The sequence below is a fragment of the Synchiropus splendidus genome, chromosome 14 (assembly GCF_027744825.2).
Source record: "Synchiropus splendidus isolate RoL2022-P1 chromosome 14, RoL_Sspl_1.0, whole genome shotgun sequence".
Taxonomy (NCBI): Eukaryota; Metazoa; Chordata; class Actinopteri; order Syngnathiformes; family Callionymidae; genus Synchiropus; species Synchiropus splendidus.
The window spans coordinates 22,253,291-22,279,303 of record NC_071347.1 but is presented as its reverse complement, the minus strand read 5'-3'; the positions used below and the strand labels follow the sequence as shown (position 1 = coordinate 22,279,303).

Below are 26,013 nucleotides of genomic sequence, written 5' to 3'. Positions count from 1 at the left end.
TCAGAACCTCACAGGAGCAGACGCTGATTCTGCGTTCTGACGCACAACAGCAGTGGCTGTTGTTTGTTGGAGATGTTCCGAAAACTGTTGCTTATTTGGATGTGGCTCAGTGCATCACAACAATTGCTCACACACAAGTTTAAATGTGGTGAATAAACCAAACGCTCCTCGTGTCACTGAACGCTGGACTGCAGAAAGAGGAGTCAAAGGAGTGGCTTTCCTATAAAGGAGCTCAGGAAAATATAAATATAATATAATAATAATAAATGTATATAAAAATGCTTGACATGTGAAATCACAGCTTATTACATCAGAACTGTGTGATGACCTTAATTTCGATACAAGCCTAATGTGTGTGTGTGGTGAACTGTCGATATCGATGTCTTCCGTTATTTTTAAAGGAGTTTAACATGTTTGGCTGTTGGTACTATATGATCAGCATGTTTACATTCCCACCTAAATTCAAGTTTTTTTCTCTTTAGTTGGTGTATATTTGTGTTTTTTAATTAAACTAATTAAAATTAAACTTTCGTCCTGAAATAAGTGATAAGAGAATAAAAAAAATCAAGTGAAAATGGTTTTTTTTTGCCAAAACATCTGAGATGTTATTTGTAGGCCATATCACTCAGGCCTGGCCGATATTCTCATGATGAAAACACATACCTGCTTTGTCATGAAATTCACACATTACTTATTGCTAGTGTGACGCCAGTATTCAACAGTGTTCAACGTTAGTAGTTACGTCGCTGTCCAGGTCGGAAGGTGGGAGAATCCTCACAACCCTGAGTTCGTAATCCAAGATGGCTTCCCCGAATGTAAACAGGACGTAGAAGTTTAGAATGAATGGTTGTAAACCTAGCGCTTATCTATCATGAAGTGGGTCGCAGGTTTGAGAAGAGCCTTCGTGGTCGTCGCCATCATGTTTTCCGACCTCGATAACTGACGTGTTGCCCAACTGGGAACTGGGTCTCAGCATTTGTCTGCGTCTGATGTCTTGTATTGCAGTAGTACAATCCTTGTATCCTGTGGACTAGCAACATGAAAGGTGATGTAATCTCAGCTGATAATCGAGTCCGTCTCAGTGTTTAATCCCCCTCAGATGCCCATTTGATTCGCCATACCTTTTCTGTCTGGTTATTTTTCCCTTCTGATTTTTGACTGTCGTATTGAAGCCTCCTCTTCGTCGCCCCCTGGCTGTGATTTAACAGCTATTGATCATGTATTCATCCACTTCATTTCTCTGCTGATCATCGGCGCCCCCCCACCCCCGCGTCTTTCTCCCTGATATGAAAGTCGATGTGCAGTTTTCCAGCTGAAGGATTTGTTGATTTTTTTTTTTTTAATCTTGCGATCAAATCCCGTCCATTTGTTGATGAGCGCTCCATCTCTGTAATGACGGTTTTAATTGTTGAGCGTAGGTGTGTGGAGGGGGAGGTGGGGAGGTGCAAATGAATGTGTCACCGTGTCATCATTCCTGCACCTCCGTTCTTCGGTTCTGCACTCGTCGGTGATGTTCTGCTTCGGTTTTCAGTGAGGACGCTTCTCAGTTATGTTGTTTATAACCTGGATAACAGGTGTGGTTTGCTTCAGGAAACATTCTTTGTGAGTGTGGGTCGCCGGCGGCCCTGATGTGCAGGGATGTATTGGAGACCGGGACCTCCAAACGCCCCCCACCCCCCCTTCACCCCCCTCCATGCACCGGCCTCCACAGTGGCACATTGTCAGGCATGTAAATACACATATTTAAAGTGAGCCTCAGAGCAAGGGGAACGATTGTTCGGCTGATCGGATCATAAAAAACCCCTTGATGCATTGGAAAGTGAATTACCAGGCAAGTGGGAGCAGAAGTGCTTCCAGTAACTTCAGAATGAAACACAAAGACTGTGTTAAATCAGCGGTGAAGTCGTCTCAGGTGCTTCACTCTAGGCTCGGCTCTAGCCTCATTTCCGCGCAGCTTGGCTTCAAGATTCAGCGCCACTTCCTCAATTTTGGGTCTGACTCGATTGTCACCTATGGAACTGGGCTGAGTGTCCAGCAACAAGTGCAGGTTTTCAAGCGGAAATCTCTCCCACAAACATCAGCGAACAGTCGGACAACCAGTCGTATCCGTCCTTCGTCCACTTGCCACTCCTCACCACTAATGCTTCGTTCCAAATGAGGTACATCAGAATAACAGAATTTGTTCAAATTTAGTGGCAAAGTTTTCCCAAAATTCCAAATTCTGGAAGTCCAAATTTTGGAGTGTTCCACTGTATTGTTTATTGGAATATTTTCATAGTATTTGTAGACAGTACTACGATGTTTTGAGTCTCTCGGTGCCCCCCTCGGTGCTCACTGAAGTTTGGCCCTGACACTCCTTAACTTAGCATTGCTAATTAGTGAGCGACCTTTATGACCCGACTAATCCAGTCCCCTTTGAATTCACTCCTTCTGGAGAGGTTCTGGTCCACGAACAGTCCCGAGGCAGGCGTCATTTATTCTGGTGTAAGACACAAGTCTGGAGGATCTTTGATCCAGGAGTCGATGGGACTCCTGACACTTCTCTGACACTTGTTGAAATGCTGGATCGAAATACAGCGCTACGCGGGTCGATCAGTACCAGAGCTCATGATGCCGGTTGGTTCTGATTGTGGCACAACTATGGGAGTCATTGTCCATTTTCTACATATGTGGAGAACACACAGAGTTAGGGTTCTTCGTCTGATGCTTCATTCAGCCGGCTCCGATTACGGTGCAGCGCAAACGAACGGAAAGATATCGGCTTCAGTCGCAGTCACCGCTGTGTAAAGGGGCTCCATAGGCTGCGTTCTGTTCCATGTCATTGTTCAAGTTGGGAGCAGTCGGCTCTAGCACAAGCACGAAGATTTAAGATTGTGAATATCGCGACAAATTTACACTCAGAATTGTCAGCTACGGTCGTCTTCAGGAGATACAATAATCCGTGTTTGCCGTCGTCGGTTGAGTCGGGGCAAAATCTTGACAAAAACTGTCTGGAGTCCTCTGCGGCTCAAGGGTTTGTGTCTGTCTCAGAGCTTTAAAACTTTATTCTGCCGTGAGCCAGCGTCATTCTTCAGCCACTTGTTGTATTCATCTGGTTTCGTTTCGAGATTAACGCTTTATTTCCGGCCTCCTCTGAAGATACTGTTTAGATCCAGTTAAGAAGCGGTGAAGCAGGCTTTGTTTGTGCTACCATGCGTTTAGATGTTGTCCCGGTCTTTTCTCGCCTTCTGCATGGCTCAACAAAAGACTCCAGAACGGTCGTCCGACTTCACTAAGGGATCATTTGGGGTAACGGTCCCTTATTGACCCAGAAGATTTTGGGAGTACATCGCGACACCTTTATTTGATTAGACGGTTGGTTTCTTGTTTGGTTTGGGTCAAGCCGTCCGTTCAGAGAGGACGACGACGCCAAATGGACTGGAGGATTATGAGCTTGCGCCCAGTGTTGACGCTGCCATTGAGCGGCTGGAGAGGACAGTAAACACGGGAGTGAGAGTAAAGTCGCAGCACTGGCAGACAGTGTTGGTCATTTTCAGGGGACGGCCGGTGGACAAGCTTCATCTATCCCGCTCTGACAGCCATTCAGTTTGTTAAGTCAGAGTTAACCCCTGACGTTATGAGTCAAGCTGAACTCTTGACTGACAATCCCGACTGGAATTCTGCCCATTCTGTCACTCATTCATCTGCGGCGGTAACAAGCCGAGCTCGCCACTGAAGGCCGCAGGTATGAATCCCGGCCTCTGAATGGACCCGCAGACGGACGCGGAGGTTGTATTTAGATCAGCTGCCGCTGCATTGAGATGTACTGAGCCGTATTAAGACGCAGGGCTGCGGCATTGACGGCGCATTCAGGAGCACTGAGCTTGAATTGAGATGTTTTGAGCCATATTTAAATTGTTCCGAGGCCGTATTGAGATGTATCAGAGCACAGCTAATTGAAGCTGAGCAGCAGAGAATGTTGTGCTTTGTGGCGGGACGGGATTGGCCATGCTGCGGCCGCAACGGCATTGTGGCCCAAAAGGATCCTCCATGCTATTGTGGCATAAGAAGATTGTACACCGAGGTAAGAAAAGGAGCAAAGCCACGGAGGAGAAGGAGCACTTGTGCTGCCAGAGGTGATGTAAGTCCGCCCGTCTGTGTGTTGCCCGTCTAGAGCCCAGATCAGCCCTGAATGTGGCCAGTGTGTGGCCCGGCCCGGCCTCCTTGTGTGATCTGTGGCCTGGGCCGGGCCCCTCCATTGGATACGTGGATCAGTTTGACCTCTACATTTGATGTGCAGAGCAGCCGGTCCCTTCTTTTGTCCCCCAGACGACTGAGAGCACCGTCCCTCACAATGCCGGGCTCATGACTTGGATTGACACGTCAAGCTGATCACCACATTCACTCGCTTAAATATCTCTTCAATTGTTTGTGGCGACTGAATTGATTCCCGACTGTAGGGCCCGTCTGTTTGCGCTCACTCGACTCTGCAACCAGAGAGCCATCGCTTATATTCAGACTTGATTTGTGATGGGATGTTTACTCATCTCAAGCTTCTTGGATTAGAAAATAAAAGTCAACACCTCTGACTCTTACCGCCTGGTCCAAAGTCCGCCGTCTCTTGATCGGGTTTTCCGCGGCCCTCAGCCTCGCTCCTCAGTTTTTTTTGTCATCCACACTGATACATGAAATTCCTTGATCTGTTGATCTTACAATGAAAACCATGTTCGCACAACTCAAATGACGCTGCGACTTGGAGTAGCCTGTTTTGGTTTTATCAGGTGAAGTCCACGACAGGTGGAGCTGTTTACCGCCAGGGATTTGCTCATCATTCACTCAGGCTTAAAACCGTTTGGACGCTCCTGGACGACGACTCAGCAAAACCTCTCGACAAATCTGGATATACTTTCTGGGCCAGTGATGTTTTCATGCATCACTTTGTTGACATTCACAGCTTCACCAAAATTCAAAAAGAACAAGTTTATTCTCTGACTTAACGGCTAAATTACATTTAGGCAACTCTCAGTTAGCAACTCTGGATTCCTCCCACTGTTCAAAAACATACCGAGCTGAAAGTGATCAATCATTCAAACGTCTTATTGGTTGATGACATGCGTCTCATCACTGGCCCCAAAGTGGGTTCCATCATCTCTGGGAATCAATAGAAGAAAATAAATATATGTCATAATAATAATTATCAGTGCATGTAGTAGTTTTTTCTGTATATTCATGTTAATCAACAATAACATAACAGTAGCTTCCCCCAAATGCAAAACCGTTGGAAGTTGTAAGTTGACCAGATTATGAATTTTGGATGTCAGTAACTGTCAGTGAGCAGTTCACAATTGAGCTGTTTTCATGCTGTAAACATAAAACACGTCATCGTCGATAACTTATTTCCACCTTGTGTTTTAGTCCGCAGAGCTCCCAGTAAGCTTAATGGTGTCGCTGGCCAACACAAGGATCAACAGTCAAGGACAAAACAACAGTCTCTGTCTTGAGCTCCAAAATATGCTACATGACGGGAAATAAGGAGCTTTGCAAGTGAGCTTGTATAAAACTAGTGTCCGTTTTCAGCCTATAAAAAGCTCCAGGCTGCAGTGGTTTTTTAACAGTGTTTTAAGTGCAAAGAACACACACAACATAAATAAATAAATAAACCTACATGCTACATAAAACTGACAAAGACTGATAAAATAAGTGAATCTTTTTGATGATGTTCCGTGAGTGGTTTCCAGGCTGACAGTGTGTAATGTGTGCTCGTTGTTTAATGCCAGAGCTCCTCATGAGGGCGGAGCCTGACGGAGGTTTGGATGGGCGGAGTCAGAGAGGTAAAGGTGTGTGTGAGCGGAGTTGTTCAGCAGCCAATGAAAACAGGTGCTGCTGATGTGTTCCACAGGGTCGGGATGTAGAGGGTCAGAAACAGCCTGGAGAGAGATGGATCTGGAGGTCGGCCATCTTTGTTTACGTCCGACCCATATACTTTAGTGTTTGGGTGATGCTGCACGAGACTTACTTCTGTGTATTCTACATTTCCATCCATGGGAATTTAGACATTTAGGAATGGATTCAGGATCCTTCACTTCCGAATCACGACCCTTGGCGGCAATATTTGTGGGTAAATGAGAGCGCTTGGCATCGCACATGACTCATCTCAACAAGGAGCGAGGGAATATGATGCTGCACATGCCGCGTAGAGGGCGGGACGCGGTGAAAGTGACTGGAAAGTCGCAGTGAGGAATTTGCGGTGCCTCAGAACTCGCAGGAATGGTTGCAATTGCGTTGGTAGTTGCTATTGCAACATCGCCGTCTGCTGGATACTTATCCGTTTTAGCTTTAAACTGACCCGGGACAGGCTCCTTTGGAGTTGGGGATCATCGACAAATTAGTGTAATTATCCCATCTATTGTGGGCTGGCGTCTCTGAGTGCGCTGTTACCTGGTCCAGAGTTCTCTGCTCATAATTGAGACTCGTGCGCTTGTGTTCTCAACACGGGACGTTTGAGTCAGTGAAGGTTTTGGCTGCAAAATCACTGACAAGGTAGTGACAGCTGACAAGCTCCTATTGTCGTCGCAGAGTCTGTTATCTGAGGCTGCCGCACAATGCGCGCTTATTCACCCGGGCCCACGAGTACCAACGTGAAATAGAGACGTCAAAGAGAATCAGGCAGAGAACTGACTCCATCTGCCGCACGGGTTTCATCCTGTCGCTCCGTTTCTTCCCTCCGTCTCTTTATTTGTCCATGAAAAGGCAGAACGCTGCTCCGTCACAATAGCATCCCGCTGTGATTACTATGCAAATGTTCGTCATTAGGATGTTAATGATCAACACAATGATCATTTTTAATTAAAATGTAAATGATTTTTGTTTGTGTGATGAAATTAGCAGCTGTTGGATCGCGGCAGCGAGTGGAGTCTGAACGGACGGATGGGTGTTTGTGTCGAGCAAGTCGGACTGTTCATGTGTGTGATGTCATCAGACTCAGTTGAGTTTCTCTGAACGCAGTCGTAATTAGCAGAAAGTCAAGTTCGATAAACTGTACATGCAATACGTGCGGTTGTTTGTTCTCCACCACCTTTCCAGGGTGTCCTCACCCCTGGTCTGTTGCTGTAGTGACTCACGGTGGCAGCTCACCGTCATGACATAAGCAGGGGATTTTTTCCGATGATGTTCGTGCACTCTTTCACTCATTCATGTGGCGGAGCAAGGTGGTGTTGGAGCAGGTGTTGGAGATGAATAAGACAACGCCAACCGATGAGGATAATAGTGAAGGAGGACATGAAGGTGAAGGATTTTTCATTCGCTTCTGTACGATCAGATCTTGATTTAAACTTTCAGCATGAATCAGAACACATAAGAAAATCTGCACCAATGAGGAAGCAGTTCACGCTAGAAAAGACGGAGAGTTTCGAGGCATTTTAACCCATCGTTTCCCCCAGAATCGCCTGTGTCATATGAGTGCTGGGGCAGTTGAGAGCATGTCCACCAGGTCGGACTGGATTTCTGAACTGTCCCAGAAGTGACGTGATGAGGGGAGTTCATGGAAGCCTAAGTACAGTGGCACCTCAGTTCTCGACCACAATCCGTTCCAGACGGCCGTTCGAGAAGCGAATTGTTCGCAATCTGAATGGATTTTTCCCATTACAATTAATGGAAAAAGAACTAATGCGTTCCAAGCCTTAAAACAGGCTTTTGTAGGAGTGAATGTAGAGCGTCTGCTGCAGGTGGCTGTTCCTCTATGTGTGTGGCCGCTGCATGTGGGAGGGGTTGCCGAGTGAGTGAGGTCTCTCCAGAAGGGAAGAGGTGCCCGGTGCGTGTCCAGCTCTGAATGTGCGCTTCTGTGCAGTTTGGCTGTGACAAAGTCATAAACCAAGTCAGGCTCTGTCCCAGACTCGCCTCATCCCTGTCCCAGCTCCAGCCCACAACAGGACATCAAACCCTGGAGTGAGCGCTCCAGCACCTCCCCTGTGACACTCTACCACGGTCCAGTGTGGAGACAGGAAAGGTTTTACACCTCAATATGAAAAAGAAACAGCCAGTAAATGGAGCTAACGGGACACGACTGCATACAGAGGCTGCGTTATACACAATAACAAAGTGCCTCGTGGGTCGGCTGATCGGTCCGTGCGCGTTATGTTTTTTCCGGCTTATTTCGGGTCCTTCGAGTTCTGGATTTCGAAATCGTTCGAAATCCGAAGCAAAAAAATCTAGAAATTTCTGTTAGAATTCCGAGACGTTTGAAAACCGAGGCACCACTGTCGATCCAATTTTCAGTCACTTTTTCTTGGTAAAAATCAACATTGCATCCTAATTTTGGACACAGGCACTTAGCCTTCGTAACACATAAGGTGGAATCAAGGGGGTTGTGTGAATGACACATTCCTGAAGTGAACTTCTCAATTCGTCCCTCATAGTGCCTTGGCTCCAGTGGCTTCATCACACGAGTGCTCAATCCACCCTTTCAATCCCCTTTTCTGTCTCCTCGTGGTCCACTTCCAAGAGCCTTGCAGTTCTCCCAATTCTGACTCTGACTGCGGTCACATGACGGCCCAGAAAACTGACTTATTACCTTTGTCCGACTAAGAGTTTTGTGACTTAAACTCGGTCGATGATGTCTAATAACCTTCTATACGATGGAGAAGTCGCATATGTTCCTCTTCTTGCCAGTGTCTGTGGTGAACACGTGACAAACCTGATGCTGCTGTGCTTTGTAAATGTCAGGACGGTACCTGGGCCTCATCCCCTCCAACTCTGGTCCCGCGTTCGTTGCTATGGGAGTGAGCAAGTCTACCTGCCGACTAAGGAAGGGCGATAACTTATCGTACCCGATATACTGCCAACACAGTCTCCACGATGACAATTCTGCATCTCACCATAAATTCGATAAAAACATGGCACACTCGCTGCATTGGACTTTCATGACGGTGCGCCGCGCTCCCCAGCTCCGCGGCCGACACCGACGTGTGACAGTTCTGGAGAGTGTGGTGGACCTTAGTTTACGATCGCAGTTTTAAACTTATTTTTAATCCAGGGAGCCTCTATTAACATGATTTCAGTCTGGACACATCTCGGAAATGTGTCCAGACTGCTCCATAGTTCAAGTCAACTGTTCAGAGACATGAGACACAGCAGACAGACGGCTCTATTTAACCCCTAAATAAAGCTGGCAGAGCAGCCGGTCAGACACCAGCGGCTTCTACCAGAGACCTGAAACATTGAGTTGCTCATCTCTGCACTGAGTTCACTGTTCTATTGAGACATCAACAGACCATGATGCTGGAGACAAACTCCACCAATGAGTTTCATCATGAAACTGTTTCAAGAGAGACACTAGTGTCCAACCCATGGAAGAGAAGGAACATGGATTTATCATGATAATTATCGTTACTGCCGAAATAACAACATTTATCGCGATAACTTTTCTTGTCCATATCACCTGTCCCTGCTGCTGACGGGAGTTTGTGGCTTAGTTTGCCACTGTTGAATAAGGACGGCTGGTGTGATCTGTGTCGTGTCCTCCAGCTCTCTCAGGCCGGTCCAGAGGGAGGGTTAGACTCAGGACAGGTGATCTGAAGGTGTGGAGGGGTGATGACTCAGAAGCAGGGTGACCCTGTAGCGGCAAGTCAAGGAGACCGATGGTGGGCAGTAGGTAGAAGCCATGCGAGTCACATCCTGATGGGCTTTGTCTGGAATCATTGTCGACGAATGCGGAAAACGGGCAAACTCCTCTCCTGCTGGGCCCCGAGCCTCACCTCCATCATGACAGCTATAACCTCACCATCCTCTTCCACGGTGATGGAAGGTCGGCAGCCATCGTCGATCACTCCCTAAATGCTCTGCCATGATTAGGATTCCCATAATGCTGTTTGATGCAGACAGTAATTGATAGGTGCTGACACGGCGCGGATTGTGTAAGACGCAGTCGAATGGAACTTTTCACGGAGGAGCTGCAGGTCATCTGTCTTTGATCCCCTGTCTCATTCTCTGCTTGACAGCCATCAGCTCCTCTTTCTCTCCGTCTTTTTCTCCAGTCTTTTGTTAGGTAAATGAGCAGAGGCTGACCCCGTTCTCATTTTGTGGCCCCCCGCTGGCCGATGGAGGACTGGCAGGAATGATCGCAGGAATGAATGAACGTGATTGAGGGAGACAGACGATGAATACTTTTCATTGTACCGTTGTGCACACACCTGAGGAGGGTTGCTGTGGGGGGGGGGGGAGGTTCAGGTGTTGGAGATATTTCCATTGTGCAGGAATGCATCACTGGATGGAGTGAACGTGTGAAGTGAGGCTATAAAAGATGGATGGAGACTCACGGTGTGAGCAGTTGGTAGATGTGCTTGCATGGAAGAAGAGGGAACAGTCTGTGTGGTGGATGGATGGAAACAGAAAAAGAAAATAACATTTTTCATGTGGGTTGATATGTTTTGTATAGAGTGGGTTTTATGGCTGGATGGGGGGGATGAGGGCGGAGCCTGGCGTCGATGTGTCTGTATTAGACATAGATTGTTGGATGGACAGATGATAGAAAGATACATGGATGAAAGGTAACATGGGTCGGCCAACAGCTGGTGACGAAGATGCACCGACTGGTGCTTTGTCAACTGGGATTCTCAACTGGATGGATGAAGAAGTGTATCTGCGATGGCAGGGGGGGCGAAGTGGTCATCTAAGTGCCGGGGTGGTGTCGGTTCTTGTTCTAGCCGATCAAGCGAACGAGGTGTCAGCTGAAACTCTGGAGTGAGAATCAGCTCATCACAGTGTTAAGAGACCTCACTGGTGCAGCGGTGTGTGATGGTTGGGTTGGAACCCCTTGAGGACCACTCTGCCCACCCCTGTGCTAGAGAATGGGATGGAGGGAGTGTTTTTGGATGCAGGTGTGATGGGTTGGTGGAATTGGTGTAGAACTTTGTTGTGTTTGTCATGTCACTGGCTGTGTTCTGTCAGTTTTATTTTGGGGTTGAATTGTTGGTGAGTGAGAACTTCAGAGCGAGATGTTTGTATCATCACACCGACCAGCGGAATAGGGTTCGGGACAAACTGATGGATCAATAATGCCCTTTGTCACCGTGATTTTAAAGTGACAACAGTGATTTTAAAGAGACTTGGACCCACAGCCAAAGGTGTAAATGAAATAACTTTATTAAGGAAACCCTTCATGGCTTGCTGCAGACAAATACTTTGCACTTGGAAAACACAAAAACAAAGATACTCGCTCGAACACCTGTGGGCTGCCAGATGCCTGCAAGCCTCAGTCCCAGGCGGAAAGCTTTCCCAATTGAAACAAAAAGTCCTCTGAAACATTACGATTTCAGTCGCCTCGGTCCAAGTTGTTACGATACAAATCACACGTCACCATAGTCGTAAATTCTGTACAGGTTTTTGGAAACTGCTGCCAAAACACATTCATAGCAGTTTTTATTTCCATCAAGTTTTTTTTGGTACAAATACATCAGCAGGGTATAAATTAGGAACTGGGTGTTGAGGTAATACAGCGTCTCAGCTCGTGTTCACGTGGACTCGCCGTCGTCCGTTGTTCTCAGCATCGTGAAGATCCGTGTCGTCGTCATGACGCACACCATTGTTGTCTCGCTTGTGCCGTGGTTTTGGCCAGAATGTTTTCTGTTTCACGTGAACAGGCATCATTCATCGACATGTGTTGGCTCCAGTAATGTTCTTTCGTGACATTCAGGAAGGTGGTGGTGCTGCCAGTTAGTTGGGGTCACTGCAGACGTGGCCAATACTGCGCCATGTCACTTTCACTTCCTGGGACTTGGACTGGAACAGAGACGCCCGGAGAAATCAGGCCTGGAGAAGCAAGGGCAGTTAGCAGGTGGCAAAGACGTTGAGATTACAGGAAAACACAGCGTGCAGTGGTTAAGGATGATAAGGATGACGTTAAGAGACCTCAGTGCTTTTCCTGTAGCTATACCCTAGCATATCACACCGCTAGCCAACCCATTGTCACTAATATATTGACGTTGGGAAGCAGACTTTTGCATCCGATGCCGACGCCAAAGGGAGCCTGGGTAACACATAGGCATTTGAATGGAATACAATCCACTTTCTGTAGCACTCCAGGTGGACGTGCTAACCCCTTATATATTTGTGGTCCTAACTGACGGTGCCGTCAGAAAGTCTGCGAGTGAAACGGCTGTTTGACGGGGCTTTTAATCGCAATTGACACGTTACATGTAAAATGAAAGGAGCACCATCCCATGACTTACCTAACCCCAACCTCTGCCTTTCTTTTACGTGGTGCGCTCAGTATAGGACGCAAAAGTCCGCTTTCACAGCGTCACTATATTACACCGTGGGAGTGAGGCGGGTTGCAAAGGCAGCTTCTTATGCCCGTCGCACAAGTCTTGCTTCAGGCTGACGTTAAAGAGGCGAGATTCTCTGCGCTAGCTCACTCATCCACTAGCTGGGTATCAGAAAGTCCAGTACCTGTTGACGACGTTGCAGAGGACATGGACTGGCTGTTGATGTGCGACTGCATGTGAGGCGGGGTGTACGTGTCATAGCCCTTCCCGTTTACACTTGGAGTGGCCGGCAGCATGCAGGAGTAGGACGTCTGGTTGGATGCCTGAAAGAGCAGACGTCAGCCTGTCAGTCATTTGTCGCATTCCAGACTAAGCAGATCCCCAAATCCGGAGCGTGAACTTTGCTGGGAATCAGCCTGCACCCTTCGTTCTCCTTCGTCTTTCCCAGCGACATCTACAGCAATGTCAGCTCTGACTGAGGGATCCCAAAATGCTCCTTGACCTGGTCATTATTGGACTCAGTGTCGTGTCCTCTCCGAAGAATGTGACATTGAGTTTACTGTTTACCTGAGCCAGGCAGAGCTCATGAGAGGAAGCGTTTACGTTGGTACTGGCTGGGGAAGTCTCTTACTTGCATGGGCAGGCTGGCCGCCATACTGAAACTTGGCATGGCCGGGAGGCCGTAACTGTTGGACAGAACCGGGTCAGTCCGGCCCAGCATGGATCCTGGTGAGAAGGACACTGGGAACAGAGAGCGTGGGAAGTAAGCGTCTGTCTAGTCAGCTACGGGGTCCAGCTCTGGCCACGTCTCGGTACCTGGTGTGGTGGGCTGCGGGAGCGGCTGGTAAACACTAGAGTTGAAACTGCTGCTGATGGGAATGTGGTTGGAGGAGCTCGACACGTGGCGCCGTTGATTCCTCAGCTTCTCCTCTCTTCTCCATTTCGCCCGTCTGTTCGAGAACCAAACCTGCCCGACAAGAACAAGCTGCAGTAAGTGACTTCTTCTAAAGTTGGACGTGCCGTCTCTGGTCGCTTGAGCTACCTGGATCCGGGCCTCAGGCAGGTCGATTTTAGTGGCGAGGCGTTCTCGGGCGAACACGTCAGGATAGTGAGTCCGTTCGAATTCTACAACCAATATTTCTTTGTGATTATTTTGCTGCATTTTAGCTCCAAGAGCTGCATAAAAAGCTTCTGACCTTTCTCCAACGCTTCGATCTGCTCTTGTGTGAAGGACGTCCTGTTCCTCTGCAGCTTCCTCTTCAACTGGAGTCTCATCTGAGTCTCTTCCGAGTCCTCACCATTGGAGCTCAGCGATATGGTGTTTTCACCTGCGTCTGACTGTTGACATTCTGCACACACACAAGACAGCACACACATGGGACGCTGCGACACAACAGCTTTCCATCCACAGAGGACCGTCTTTCAATGTGTTTTTTTAATGTGAGGTGAAGATGTGTTCAAATGCATGCAGTTAAAATAAATGACAAAGCACTTGAACGCATCACAACACTGACCCGTGATTGGTCAGTTTCTGTTCATGAAGTTATGCTCGGATGAGTTTTAAAAGCAGAGCTAAAGCTGACGATTGAAAGGAAAGGATGAGTTTTGTCTCGCGGTTGTGGACGGTGGAGTCGCGAGTGCGAAGCGTTTGATACGGACGCTGTGGCCTGCTGAGCGAGGGTCTCCAGCCGCTCACCCTGGATATCCCCAGCCCGCGGTCCCCTAACAGAAGGGCTCATGACGAGCGCTCCCCAGTGCCGCGCCTGTTATTTGTGGTGTTAGCCTAATTATTCATCGTCCCCAGCAGACAGAGGCTGCAAAACAGAATGAAGCCATTGCTCAGTGTCACAGTCAGTCAGGCAGAAGGAGACACAAATGAGGCCAGACGCTGCCGCCCCCGCTCCACCCCCTCCACACACACACACACTTGGTCTCCGCCGTGGTCCCAGGATGGAAGCCGCATCACATGAGCTCCATCCCAAAACAAATGGTTCTCGGTCACGTTCCGAAGTGTTTACCATCGTCAGTTCGTATTGCTTGTCAAGTGTCACGCTACATGTTTGTTCTTTTGAATGACTCATGTTACGTTGATATTTATGATCGAAAGTCCTTCTGTAATGATGACGTTTCTGACATAAATCAAGGTTATAGCCGTCAGAGCTGTTGTCAGAGGCCAATGTGGCAGTGAAGAAGTCAAGTCAATGTGATGCACAGTTGTTGAGCCAGTAAAGCTAACGTGCTAATGCAACTAACAGTATTGTGTGAAAAGTTGATCCTCATATAACAAGAGGTAGCTACAAAAGCTCTGTGAATGCGCTAACAAAGCTGAATTGTTGCCATAGAAAGCTGTCTAACCTAGCGACACCGCTAACAATGCTGAGCTGCTGCTACGATTAACAGTACTGACAGTATATGGCAGCATGCATGCATGCTAGCTTACATGCAGCTAAATGCATCGACTTGAGTCGCGCACCTCTAATGTCACTAGACAGTAGAATGCTACCCTAGCTAATATGCTAGCAGTTGTAAACATGATGAACTTAAAGGCTAACTGAGAGCTAATGTGCTGATGGACCTGAGGAGCTGCTGTAGATACTTTTATGTAGCTGAAGTGCAGACAAAGTTGGCGCGCCACAGTACCTGAAATGCTAGCAGTGTTCACGAGCTAGCAAAGGGCTTGTGCGGATATCAGTCAAATGACACAAACATTGAAATAGAAGATAAAAATACATCAATGACACATGCTTTGTTTTAGTTTCCTGATGAAAATAATCATGCTATCGACTGTAGACAGAAACGTGGACGTGTCTGATGTTTTGTGAGCGTTCTAGTACGAGTTGACTGTGTGTTTGTTCATTTCACAATTGAAATGTCAAGCAAATTTCCATGAGAATGGGATCGGCAACAGCCAGTGTAGGCAGTGTTTCTAGTCTTCTCACCAGCGTTGCCCAGTGCAGTGCCGGGGTACCAGGAGGAGCGCCCTCCCCAGGTGGTCTGTCCGTTCAGCATCTTGATCTTGTCGAACATTCCCTCTCCTCCCACTGGTCCCATCTGCTGCTTGTCGCTGGCCAGGTTCCGAAGCACTCGATTAATGGAGGAGACCTGCTCGATCCAAGTGAGATTTTAGTGGCTCAGCTCTTCGTAAGGCGTTCGATGGCTGACAGTAGTTGTGAGTGGCTGAGTGACAGGGCTGCGTGACACTCACACTGGGGATGTTGTCGTTGGTGCAGACCCCTTCAGCCAGCAGTCGGTCTCGGATCTCCCAGGCGAAGATGGACGGGCACTCGCGCTTGTACTGGGAGATCTTCCCCACCACCTCCGGAGTGGCGACGCGAGGTTTGCTGCCCCCGATGGCGCGCGGACGTATTGACCCGGTTTCGTAATAGCGGCCCAGAATCTTGCTCACGCAGCCGTTCGACACCTGATGGATGAGAGAAACACAACACACTTGAATCGAGTCCTGATGACTTTGTTCCAGTTTTCTGTTGAGGACTGAGATGATTTTGACCTTTCTCTTTGTGAAGCCTTCTTTACTGCTGGTGTCAGCAGTTTTATTTTTCTGATACTGTTCTTTATACATCCGACTCATTTTTTATCTTGACCTTTTCCCCTCTAACTCACTTTTCTTCGGTCATTTTTTCCTCTTCTTTTTAATTTATGTTTTGATTTGCTTGCTCGCCATATTGTTTGTTTAGTTTTTCATTTTGTTTGTTCTTTTTTTAAACAGATCATTGATTTTACTGTCAACATTTTTCAATCTATTTTATTCTGCTTCTATTTTTGTCAGTACGCTGCTTTTCTCTTCCCTTTATTTCCTTCTTTAAAAAGGGCTTCATTTTCTTGGACTTTCTGTGGGTTGTGTTCTAGTTTTGATTGTTGATCCATGAAGTCTCTAAATAGCAGGCGTTGCTTCTGGAGCTGCGACATGGTTGTAGATACATCGATCGATAGATACTGGCCCCACAGTGCGGTGCTTAACAATGAAGTATGAGTGATGAGATGTTGATGCACTTGTATAAGAGAACTTAAGAACTAAAGTTTAGGGTGAACCACTGAATGCTTGCAACTCTACATTATACTGTCTTCAGGTCCTCCTCCACCATGACCCTCTGTGGTGGTCATGGTGGTCCTACTCTGGCTCTCCTCTCCACAAACATCTACCCAGCTTAGTCTCCAAACTTCTCCCTCTGATAGACTCCCAGTGACACCCCTATAGCTTCATCTCTGACTCCTCTGACTCTGACTCCTGAGGAAATGCCTCATGGCTGGTCACGGTGCCCCAGAATGTTACCTGGAGGATTCTGGAGATGTCACAGGGTCGCGCCCCGCTGTGAGCCAGCTCCACGATCTTCTGCCTCGTGGAATCTGGCAGAGGTCGTCCGTTCACAAACACACCTCCCAGCTGGTTGACTCCACTGTGGCCTGGACACACAGAACAAGGCTTGACCAACTCGGGCTAAAGCCGCACATGAGAGGGAGGAAAGCAGAGTTCGGAGCGGGGTGACAGAGGCGGTTAGGGGTCGGACACGTTTCCCGCAGCAGGTTAAGCACGGATTAACAGTCAGTCAATTGTCTATTGTTCATTAATGGCTCGGCAGGAGAAAAGCATATTGTAGCTCTGGGAAGCTTCTCAACAGGACATTAATAAATCACCACGACGCACACACACACACACGCACGCACACGAGGCTGCATCCACAGAGCCACTAGAGCAGCAGGTAGTTTTGGTGGAACGAGGGTGGAACAGGTGTTAAACTAGAAGTTTGTTTGTTTGGAATGAAACTAGATTTTTCTGTCAAGCTGGACACATGAGTACCAGTACTGTGATGTGGTGACCTGATGTTTCTGTCAAATGTCTTTGGGTGATTTTACTTATTCAACTGAAGCGTCACATTAAACGTAAAGAGGATGATTTTAAAAACTCATTTTTGTAGATGTTTTTATCCTACAACACACCGGGATTGATCCCGCAGCTCCCCTCAGTTAGCCTCCTGCTGGCCGGTGAGCTGTGAATAAAAATAACTGATTCACAGAAAAAAAACTCTCTACATGAACAAAATTATGCAATTTAAAAGGTTATTCTTTTATTTATTTTGATCATTTCCTCGTGCCTCAATCACAGATTTCAGGTGATATTATTTTATTGTATTTTGCCGTAGCATTTAAAACAAGCTCCATTTGTTACATTTTATAAGAATCTCCTTTTTAAGAAAATATTGTCACTCGCGGATCAAAATAACTGAACACTTAAGGTTAATTTCTTCATGACCAGATAACCCCGAACCATCACTGTAGTTTGGAACTTTTGCTTGTGGACAGAAACATTTGGAAGTTCAGGCTGAAGTGTCGTGACTTTACCATTGCCGTCGCTGTGAGGTTATTTGGAGGCCGACGCCTGAGACTCATTTCTATGCGTGTAAGCAGAGTGGGGGGGCGTCAGGGTCCTCTCCACCTCCATGATCCACTCTGGTGGATTTGATGAATATCCCGGTCCACCTCTCTCCCAACTTTTCATCTGGTTAATTTAATTACAGGCGGCGTCACTGTGGAAGCTGCTGTTGGTCTCGGACACACACACACACACACCACGGTCTCCTGGAACACACACCTCACATGGTGCGTCCTGTGTTTTCCGGCTCGATCGTTTCACCGCGCAAATGTTAATCACAGTGTCGTCTCCCCGAGGAGACACCCAGACTCACTGCTGACACACAATTAATAGACAGACATATGGAGTCAATTTGGCTGAGGTACCCCACCCCCCGCCCCCCGCACCACACACACACACACACACTCACACGCGCTCAGCAGCTTTCACGTTGAATCAGCTCATTGAAACTGAACTTGACTTCAATTAAATTTCACTTTCATTCCCGTCAGCCATGCGTGTCTTCCCTGGACCTTTGCAGTTTGAGGACCACGACGTCACTGGCGTTGGATCCGTTTGCACGTGATGCCTAACAGTCAGTTCATCTGACGCTGGGGACACAGGTGAGGTCGCAACACTTTCACTCGCTCATCAAAAGCCATCTCAGCAGCATGTACTGTATCACGCTCCGTCTAAACAGCCCACCCTCACCCCCGTGACGTCAGATGTCGCCGTTGGGAAGCAGACTTCCGCGGCCCGTACTGACACTGAAGGCAGCTGTCCATGTTGCATGTTGATGCAGAGGCGTTTCAATGAGGTAAAAAACATTTTCCTTCAAGAGGATCGCAAGCTCTTTTCACTGAACTGCACTGGATGTCACCGGCTGTTATGTGGCTGTCCTGCTTACTTTGCAATTGACACGAGAGGAGCGCCATCCCATGGCGTACCTCACCCAAACCTCTTTTTTCACAAGGTGTGCTTCATTTGAAAAGCTACTGCGTCAACATGCAACGCTGCGAGCTGCCTTCTGCGTCACTATAGGACGCGAAAGTCCACTTTCCCGACGTCTGTATATCATGCCGTGGGAGGGAGGACGGGTTACATTTCCGGGGCCTCCAGGTCACGCTAATCCCCTTAGTCCTCTCTACCTCAGACGTGAACTAACACAAACATTTTCAAAATGAGTCCTGTACCTCTCATAGCTTTATTGAATCATGAGTTCCAGTGAGCTCAGAAGTCGGACTAGGGAATGGCATCATGGCCGAATTCAGTGTGTTCCAGTGATAGCAGTTGGAAAACAGTCGGGTCGAAGCAGCTTCTTGATACGTACACTCAGCTAGTGAACCCACCAGATGAAGAGGGAACACAAATTCACAGATGTGTTTGTTGCTTCTGCCACATTTCATTGATTCAAACTCTTGACATGCTGCTTATGTTTGAGGAAGCCATCTTGGATTGCGTACTCCTGCTGGTCCAAGGTTAACTACACCGAAACACAACTAGCTTGGGTGCTAGCAAAGCCAAGACAGCAGGTGTAGGACAAGTGCTTGGAAGTGCAAGAAACCAAGTGGTGAGATTAGAGATGAAGAGGTGAGAGTGATGTGTTGACAAATACTCAGCGCTAACAACAACAACAGTCACGTGGGGGAGGGGGGCAGGACAGAGAAGCGGAGGAGACAGGGAGAGAAGTAAATAGAGGGATGGACACACCTTCACTGCAGACACCGTGGACCTCTTGTCCCGCAGGAGGAAGAGAGAAATCAGGGGTCAGTGTCAGCGGCTCACAGTCATCAAAACACACCCCGAAATACAGGTCTGGACTTGGCAGATTTCTGTGTCTGAATATGCTCGAGCGTCCATGTTGAGCTCAACTCTGAACCTCCAAGGCTTGTTTGAGTGACTCGTCAAGTGAGGAATTAAAACAAAAAGAGCAATAGCGAATTATAATAAAAAAAGACTATGATTTAAAAGGGTTGGAATTCATAAGTACAATGACATCATTCTTTAAAATGCTGTGACGCAAAGACACAAATTGTGAGGTAAAAACATCGTAGTAAATTGCTAGAAATTGTTTAATTAAAATTAAATACAGCTTTAAAATAAAGTTGCAAAGTGGACAGTAAGTACTCATACACGTACTCCTCACTTCACAGCAGCGCCCAGTTTTCACATGTCAGTGAATGACAATTTAGTAAAGTTTGTGTTCGTACTGCAGAGAAACCTGTGACCGTCACCCATATAAAAGAAGAACATACAGAGGAATGTTGTTCAAATAACAATATATATGGAAAAATAAAAAAACTGAAAATAAATGTCAAGTGTAATGGTGTAACTTTTCGGTATCGGTATCAGTGAGTACTCAAATGCAAGTACTCGTACACTACTCATTTTGTGAAACACTGGTATCGCTGTGTCCCTAATAACAATGAATAAATAAATGGATTCAAAAGTCAAATTTGACTTTCATTTTCTTAGTATTGAATTAACTGCAGGCACGACTTTAAATAGATTGCTAATGTATATGAAGCATCAAAACTGAGGAGTCCTAGCCAGGTGTGGTGTCATATGTGAACGCTGATGTGTGAGAAAGTCACTCACTGTTTTGCATCATGGAGGCCACGCCGCTCTCCCAGCTGCTCTGACTCCTGTAATCTGCAAACACAGGAGAGCATCATGAAGTCAGTCAGATGTTCATTCAGTCCTCTCAGCTGATTCCCTTAACAGGGCCGTGAGGGGTCACAGTGCGTCCCAGACACCCTGGGTGTTCGGGAGAGGACACCCTGGAAAACTCCCCAGTCCATCCCAGGACAGTGCTAGACAGACAACCACCACTGAGAGGCATTGGCTAACCTGCGTTTGGTTTTGGACTGTGGGAGGAAACCTGAGGGCCACAGTAACGGGGTGTAACATACCCACTCCAGCGTCACTTTAAATACAGTGTCATGCATGTAGTGGTGTTGGCCGTGCCTGTTGTAGGACAGGAAGTGATGTCAGCGAGATGTAGCCTAGCGCTTTTGGTGAAAGTGTGAAGCTCTCACGCTACATGGACAGTAGCATCAGTGACTCAAAGAATGTGACTCACTAGTCAGCTGGAGTCATTGGGTTTAAGCTCTGGAGAGGATGTGAGTGGCACATGTAGAGCGGGAGTGGCAAGGGGCGGAACCAGGCGCCGGTGGAGGCGCGACAACACTGTGTACGCCACAGTAACGCTGGCAACATGTGTGTGTGTCGAGACCTAAACCACAAGCTGGATGGACACCACTGTGTGACTTGCTGGAGGGCACCTCAGAGTCCACTCGCCTCTCACCCTGTTTAGCTTGCAGGGACACGAAGCAGCAACCCCCCTAGTCTTGCAACCCTCACGCTCATTTGCATGAATCTTTCAGACGCACTGAGTCGTGAAAACTCCAAATCACGACCTTGACCTCTGACCCTAACCTCCGAACTGGGCAGATAATTATCAAGCATCTTTTTATTTGCTTTATTTTCTGCATCATTTGTGTGTTTGATGAATGAGGGACTTGTGCCTGCTCTTTGCTCATGACAGGTTTGGAGGTGTTTGCAGCCATTATTGAACAGAAGGTCTGGTAGATGTGGACAAGCAACTTCACCGTTTTGCTTTATTTATTCCGCTATCAAACCCAGTTACTCAAGGCAGCAAAGAAAGTCGGGCCTTCTAGTCAACATGAAATGACTTCTTCCTCAGGCCTTAACACTGGCTTTTCTCATTCACGGTTCATCTGAGTTCACTTTGGAGTTCTTTCTCGAGCTTTATTTCCCTTTTTATCTCCTATGATTTTTCCTGATCCATATTGTGTTTATTGCAATTCCTCTTCATTTTGTCTCTTATATATTAATGATTTCACTCCTTTACTCTTCAGTGCGAGCATTTTTAATGCAATATTTTCGTTGAATTTCCAAAGTTTTTTGTCCTGTATGACGCTTCAATATAACCATCGTGGCGCCAGAGTCACGTGACGTCGACCGTACCGCACACTGTCAAGAGAAGTTTCATATTTTTGGAGAGAATCGTGTGCGTGTTTGCGGATTTCACCCAAATTCAAAGTGAAAAGATTCTTTTTGGTTCGGTTTACAAAGGCTCGCGCGCGCTCACACACACACACACACACCTTGTGAAAGGGGACAAAGGCGCCGGGGCTCGAACCTGCGGCTCGGCCCGCCGGCCTTTGTGTGCAGCGGCAGGATCTCTGGTTCGATCCCCTCGTTAGTTGGGCTCGTTAAAAGGACGGGACACAAAGCCGCGGCGGGGAGTCCAGTTCGGGGAGTGCAGCTGACGTAAAGCGCTTCTGATGAACTCACTGGTGACCGCGGGCCGACACACACCCACACACACACTTTATTGTACCATCGTGGTTTAAACGTGTGGTGACGTCGTTGTTGAAGGCACCTCGAGTTTCGTCAAGTTTGAGGTCGTTTATTTTAAGTGACTTGCTGTTAAATAATGAGACACATTTGAAAGATATTTACTGCACAGATGAAGGAAATAATCGAGGCTTTAGGTTGTGGGTTTAATCGAGGTTTTATGCCGCTCCTTGGCTTATTAAAACTATTTAATATAGTATTTTAAGAGGACAAAAATATCTTCATAAACTCTTAAAATTAACTTTTTTTGTTGTTTCATTATTTACGTTTTTGAACAATAGATAACGTTTTTAAAGGATCAACTTTGCTCATCAGACAGTTTTTTTTTTAACTTCTAACGCTTCTTTAAAATGGAACTAAGTTGCTTCATTAACAGTGTGATGGAACATTAGCGCACTGTTTTTCCCATCCAGAGATATTTCAGCCAATTCATTGAAAAACTCGGAAGGTTTTTAAAGCGACGCAGCTTCAGACTCCGCTCACAGTGCTGCAGTTGCTCTGAACGCATTTACGCGTCACAGCTGAAGAACACTAGATTTTAACGAAGGAATTCCCAAAGCGGAACCTCTGTCCTCTGCAACAAGTGTGCGCGCAATCCTAGCGCGTATTTATAATGTCTATTATTCATTGTTAAAATACGTATTATTGTCAATAATGAGCGGTTCTTTTCACTCCACTTTGTTTTGTGTAGTTCCAATTTGTAATATCAGATTAATACGACATTTATGAGACAAAAATGTTCAGTTTGTGATCATCATTTTAAACCCCGAGTTTCAGGACTTTGAACTTCGTCTCTCAAGACAATGAAATAAAGTGTCAAACATTCGAGTCCAGCTCGTTTGCGACGTCAGACTGAAAAGGTGCAAGATAAATAGGGAATTCTTTATATCTTTTTAAGTAGCTACCGCTGTTCTAAAGAAAGATTTACACGACGATGCTCTCTCTGTGTCTCACTGAGCTAAAAAGTGAAGGCGCGCGCTCGTGTCAGTGATGCAGCTGCGCAGGGGAAGCGTGGTTCCGGGGAGAGACGCCGAGGCTCAGGTGGCCGCGGATCTGACGCGCTCGCTCTCACACACGCACACACTGACACACACACACTCGGCCTGATTAATCGCGCGTGTAATTGTCCCGGACTTAATTGAGACGTTAATTAACGACAGATGAATGGATGAAAAAAAACACCTTATTGTTGTTCGAGCGCGCATTATTTCACACTGGTGATGGATTGAGACACACTCCTTCCCCACTCGGGCCTCGCCGGCCTCGTATCTCACGCAAACACACCCACGCGCGAGCATTTCTAAATCACACAAAAATCCGATGCGGTCACGCGGGGCGCGTGGAGAACACGGCGCGCGCATTTCGCATCCAACTTCATGTAAAAATCCGTAACTTTTAAGCGTCAAAGTGGTTGATAAAAGTTGCTCTCCGACTCAAAAAAAAAACCCCTTGATATTCGCTCCACAAAAATAGGTTTTGACTCCGTCAGAATCATGGGATGTCATCTGCTGTCATGCGATAATCGCGCGGAGACGATCACCTCCGGAGCGCATCACGCGCCTCCACGCAGCATCCGACCCGCGCAACTTCGGAGCGACTCCAAGTTTGTTTGTTTTTTTTAATCGTGCGTTTCATTGTTATTTTTCTTGAATCGGCGTGTTGTTTCGAGTCACTTCTTCCTCTGACTCGTGTCTTTAAATTTAAAGTTGAAATGAGCGAGTTTTCCTTCACTCTCCTTCGTCTCTTGGTGAATGTTGTGCGGTACTTTACACCAAGTAGTTTTAAACTTGTGACTTGGAAATGGGAGGTTTCCTACACGCAGACTTTACCAACACTTTCCCCCCTGTTTGACTTCCTTTTTTCGCCCTTTCCTGCAGTTTTTTTTTTTCAAATGTCCATCTTCTGCAGCCTGATGCAGTGACTGGTCTGAGTTGCTCCACAAAAAACGAGAGTGTTCATAAGTGAAGTGGGAGAGGGAGTAGAAGAAGCAGCCTTACCTTTCTGTGGCATGCTGCGGAGAAGTAAAGTTTGGGCTGGTTTAGTTTTCCAACAGCTCCTTTCTTCTATTCTTCCCTTCAATTAGTTTCTCCTTGACTGAAGAGACAAGTGCAGAGAGAGACAGAGCAGGTCCTCTGAGGAGAGAGTCAGGGAGGGAGGAGGGAGGCGATGGAGGGAAAGTGAGAGGGGAGGGAGGGAAAGCACTGTGTGAGGGGCGGGAGGGGGGCTGAAAAGAGATGGAGAGGAGGAGGTGGAACTGTGTGAGGAGGTGGATCATTAGGAGGACCGGGAATTCAACCGGCGACTTCACCTCTTTACAGGGAACATCTGAGCTCTTCAGTTGAGTGATTTCTGTTGTGCGGTTGCTTGTGAGAGGCTCCTTCATCCTGGTCGTCCTCACGTCGGCTGCCCCTGGCTGTGTGTCCTTCACACACACTGGAGAGTGTGTACTTGTGGAAGCTTGCTGGTCACTCTCCGCAGGGAAACTTCATAGTAGGCACACACACGCGGCGGGTGTTTTGATGTGCGCTGGCGTATGAAGACATGAATACACTGCTGCGTGTGTTGACATCAGTGTGTACACACCTGCATGTACGCATGCATCAAGATGCACACACACACACAGCATGTATATGTACTGCATGCATTATACACACAGGTGCAAATACAGACATTCTGTGTACATGCCTATATACATGACACATCACCCTTTCCCCAGCCTCTCCCCCTAAACCTAACCATCCAAAACACATGGCTCACCTGAACCTGGACCTAAACCAAACTTAAATTCAATTATAATGACCCTGTTATATTGAAGTTACAATCCTCAGATTGAGGCTTAACCTCAAGGGTCCAACCAAATGGTCCACATGAAGGCATAAGGTCCTCACAAGGATAGAATTTTGTCAAGAATTGGTCGCCATCAAGCAGGTTAAACCAGTACGCACACACACACAGTCACAGTCATGAACCAGGACTCTGAACCAAACTGAAACCCAGTTAGAATCACCCAGTTATTTTGACGTTTGAACCCTCGAATTGAGGCTTGGATTGGTAGGGTCCGACCAAAAGGTCCCCACAGGCATAAGGTCCTCACAAGGAGGTGTCTTGTGAAGAAGTGGTGTGTTTCCAAGTCCAGCTAAACCAGACACACACCTGGCCTATGAAAGCGTTTAGGTTCAGTGTAGAAGGTGTTGTGACTGCTGTCCACCTCCTCTTGTGGTCGGTGTGAGAAGATGAAAGCCCACTCATTGGATCGGAGACTGTGGATCTGGCGCACCACTAAACCCGTGGTCGCCGTCACGCTTCAGCGAGCTCTGCAGTCTCACCGAAAAACTCAGCAGGCCCGTCCCGTGTCTGGCACTCGCGCGTGCAGATTTTGGGAGTGATGGACGGCGAAGCTGAACCCGGAGTCGGAGCAGCACCGGAGATAAAAGCCCACGTTTGGCACCGTGACCCGACCGTCAAAAGACTGAAGTCGCCATCATCGGCAATTACAGCTGCAGTCAGAGGTGCAGCTCCTCCGATGAAGGCAGATCCATTCACCGCCGGCGGCTGATGGACGGCGACTGAAAGAAGAGACAACAACCGCTTGACCTTGACTGACAGAAACACATGTCAACACACGGCTCCCAGCCATTAGATTCTGCTCCCCTCCTCCCCCCCCTCCGCTCTCGTCCAACTTCAGCCGTCTCCATCATCTTCTGCTTCTGTCTGGTGGTGACAGCGAACAAGTAATTACAGGTAATGGACAGTAATTAATTCCAGCAGGGCGGCGCTGGAGTTTGTCTTTACTATCGAGGCTGGAGGACTCACACTTGCTTACACAAACACACACACACATCTGAGCCAGGTGGACGTCTTTGTGGTTGACTCAGAAACCTGGATTCGGATGAGGACGACCAGGATGGGGTCAGCGCTTGAGAGAGCCATCTGGTGAGGAGCTCTCCTGGATCTTGGCTGCGTCGCGTTTGCTCTGGTGTTCCTCTAGGGGGCATCAGGAGGTTTCTGTGAGGAGCAGAGTCT

General features: G+C 47.4%; 2 protein-coding genes across 2 annotated transcripts in view; one reads left to right on the top strand and one right to left on the bottom strand.

Moving 5' to 3' along the window:
• Nucleotides 1–26,013, top strand: part of LOC128771047 (anoctamin-1-like) — a 61,429-nt gene that overhangs the window by 4,916 nt on the left and 30,500 nt on the right. The window contains exon 4 of the mRNA XM_053886156.1: nt 18,120–18,424. Within this exon, the coding sequence (XP_053742131.1) occupies nt 18,420–18,424 (5 nt within the window). The 5' untranslated portion in view covers nt 18,120–18,419. The remainder of the gene's footprint in view (nt 1–18,119; nt 18,425–26,013) is intronic.
• On the bottom strand, nt 11,116–24,247 carry LOC128771050 (paired box protein Pax-6-like). Its single transcript, XM_053886161.1, has 12 exons — nt 23,988–24,247; nt 20,206–20,259; nt 19,318–19,341; nt 16,531–16,661; nt 15,445–15,660; nt 15,179–15,341; nt 13,436–13,588; nt 13,282–13,364; nt 13,056–13,206; nt 12,871–12,980; nt 12,424–12,562; nt 11,116–11,784 (listed from the first exon to the last, which is right to left on the bottom strand). The coding sequence occupies exons 1-12, from the start codon at nt 23,998–24,000 to the stop codon at nt 11,699–11,701; spliced, it is 1,323 nt and encodes a 440-aa protein (XP_053742136.1). The 5' UTR covers nt 24,001–24,247; the 3' UTR covers nt 11,116–11,698.